At 56.1% G+C, this 2,904-nt stretch overlaps 1 protein-coding gene across 2 annotated transcripts in view; it reads right to left on the reverse strand.

Moving 5' to 3' along the window:
* Positions 1-322: 322 nt before the first annotated feature.
* LOC113205259 (carbonic anhydrase-related protein 10) overlaps positions 323-2,904 on the reverse strand; it is a 41,043-nt gene continuing 38,461 nt past the window's right edge. Inside the window, exons 9-11 of one of the 2 annotated variants that reach the window (XM_026420806.2) lie at positions 2,016-2,147; positions 1,670-1,715; positions 323-1,004 (exon numbers count right to left, since the gene is read on the reverse strand). In XM_026420806.2, the coding sequence (XP_026276591.1) occupies positions 982-1,004; positions 1,670-1,715; positions 2,016-2,147 (201 nt within the window). In that variant the 3' untranslated portion in view covers positions 323-981. Of the gene's footprint in view, positions 1,005-1,669; positions 1,719-2,015; positions 2,148-2,904 lie in introns of both variants that reach the window. The other variant, XM_026420805.2, reaches the window with a different exon arrangement.

Genomic DNA, 2,904 nt, shown 5'->3' on the forward strand with positions numbered 1-2,904 from the left:
CGCGCCCCCAGACCAGGCAAACATATTAATTAACTCGTCAGTCATTTGTTAGTCGGCCGCACAGCGCGCCGCGCACAGTCGGCTGCGAATCCCTCCCGGGCTGCTGGACCACCTCTCTGCGCCGCTCTGCTCTGCGCACTCCCCTGATATTGCTGCTGCTCTGCGCGGCTCGTCACGTCCACCGGGTTTAGCGTTTATAAACCTTCACGCGGACGGACGGACGTTTGGCATATTTTAATTAGAGACGAAAAAATAGGGCGCCAAAGGTGCGAGAAGAAGAAGGAGGAGCAGGGGATGGACTGACTGACGCGTTCCATAAACGTAACTTTGTGACACGTTTTTATTACACATAATAAGTATACACGTTTCTATAAAATTTGTAAGTCAACAATTCTCTAGAACATTAAGTAAGATATTTTTGTGCACATCACAGGTTAGGAAGAGACGATATGTATTTTGAGGGGAATATTGGCCAGCTGCGCTAAAGCGGCTCCATGATGGCCGGGCGTATTATTGGAGGGCGAAAAGGAAACGTCGACACTTTCCTGCTTACATATCGTTTTTGTGGTTTTGTTTTCCGGCACAATAGCCTCCTTAAACTGTTGATAAACTTCCCGATGGAAGTTACCCGCCCCCTTTTTTTTGTAAGAGGGCCTCGACGAAGCGCGCCCAGTATAGTGTCTTGTCAGTCATGCTCGTACGGCAAGCGAGGTAGAAAGCGTTCGCCGAAGCTAATTATTACAACTAAATTTTTTTAAATCTACGCGTCGCCTTTCCACCCCGCGACATTTTCTCTCTTAACCAATAATTTTAACATAGACAACAACGGGGGGTACGCTCAGCGCTTGTAGCTCTAATTAAAACATAGCTGTTTGTTTTTCTTCTCTCTTCTGTTTTGGCAGGAAGTGATACAGTAGGTCGGCCGCGCCCGCCGGGGTGGGCAGCTGTTTTACATGCCTTTCACGACGCCAGAGCGCCCCATCATCGCTTCTTCCAGGTGTTGGCTGCAACAGAAACGACATCACTCATCACACTTGAATTCAAATCTCTGTCTCTTTCGCGCGCACGGAGACGTCTTTTGGGGTGCAGCGGGAGGGTGGCCCGGCGGCAGCACCGGCTGGCGAGCTTGTTGAGGCCGAGCCAGGAAGGAGAGAAAGCCATCAGGCCGGCAAACTTTCTAGTTTATTCTTTCGAAACACAAAACTACTTTTCGCACTCATTGTGGCAGTGTGGAGCGCGTGGCGTGGCGTGGCGCGCACAAGTTAGGCGCCACGGCGACGCCTACGAGCTGGTGGGCGCCAGGCGCCGCAACACGTCCTCCTTCTCCTTGCTGCTCGGATGGTGGTGCGGGGGGGTCGAGGGGTTGTCTGATCCTCCCTCCTGTCCCCCCCCCCTCCCCCACCCCACCAGCAGGCCACACCGCTGCCGCCACGCCCCGCCAGAGAGAGGTCCTCGGAGTCTCTCTTATTACTTCACTAGTGTTAGCAGAAGTGTAACAGGCGGATAACTTTTGGCGAGGCGAGCCCCCCCGGCGGCGGCGGCGGCCCCGGGGCTTGCGCGCCGTGCCATTCCCCACCACCCCATGGGCTCCATTACCCCCTCGCAACGCACCGCACACAACGACTCGCGGAACAGCGTCGCGGAGTCACGACCAATGCCTCATACTTACCCTTGTAGTGGACGCTGTTGTACATGCTCGCGCAGAACTTGCCCTCCTTCTGGAACAAACGGACGGAATATCAGAGGCTCACCCGGCGTCGATGTGCCAAACAACAACGGCGACGAGGACGATATAACCGATACGACAGCAGCACGAATCGCGTGGATTTCTCATCATACGAGCTCGGCTCACGTGAAGGAAGTTATTGCACCCCGGTTCGACACACTCTTCGCTTTTCCATCTCCCCGTGCTTGTTTTGAGACCGCTTCGTGTCTCGGAGGCGTTGCAGCAGAGTGTGCACCACCCTACTCCACCCTGCCCCACCCCACCCCGCTTCACCCCACCGGCCACTCACCGGGTTGTTCTTGAAGTCGATGTTGGTCCGCACGGGGCGGAAGTGCAGCTGCTGGGTCTGCCGGAAGTTGTTGCCGAGCGGGGCCTTGGGGTGCTTGGGGTCGCCCTGCATCAGCCTGCGCAGCCCGTGCAGCTGCAACAACAACAACACAAATTGATTCTCGCCATAGTTTATTCAGCTTTTTATTTTCTTTATTTTCTTTTTTTTCCCCGTCGTGGAAAGATGATGGTAACAATTACCCGCCATTATTATGCAGAATTATCATCGCGGACGGGTTTGTCCGGTATAAATCTCCCCGGTATTTATGGCGTCCAGCTGCGATAGCCCGACCCACCCTGGTCATTATTTTTCACGGAGGGGGTAAGAGGGTGGGGGGGGGGGCAGTGGAGGTTAAAAAAGGGGTGGGGGTTAAAACGGGAAAAGTAGGGGGGCTCTTCAGTCAGTTTCTTATCGTCCGTAGCTTGGCATTCCCCGCGAAAACCTTGGCAGCTGCAGCAGCGCTTGATGATAACAAGCAAGCCGGTGGCCAGCAGCGGCGAGGACGGCGAAGGCTGACCAAGGGGGTGAGCGCGGGGCTGTGAGATGGGGGTGTGGTGGGGGTGAGGGGCTCGTCTCAAACCTGCCCCGCGTCGCGTTCGTCATGAAGTAAGTCATGAAGAGGTGATAAAAGCAGGCCGCCCCGCCCTCCGCAGCGCAGCAGGTCTGGGACGATCGTCCCTCTCCGTGCGGTCAGGTCAGTCGCCGGCGCCGTCGTCGTGGTGGTCGGCTGGCCGGCCGGGACCCCACCCTGGGCTCATCCCCGCCCCACCCCACCACCCCACCTGGCCAACACATACAAGACATTTACGGGCGGGGAGGGAACTTTACGACGCTTGTGGAGACACGGTAA

The sequence above is a fragment of the Frankliniella occidentalis genome, unplaced genomic scaffold, assembly GCF_000697945.3.
Source record: "Frankliniella occidentalis isolate FOCC.00 unplaced genomic scaffold, Focc_3.1 Scaffold52, whole genome shotgun sequence".
NCBI lineage: Eukaryota > Metazoa > Arthropoda > Insecta > Thysanoptera > Thripidae > Frankliniella > Frankliniella occidentalis.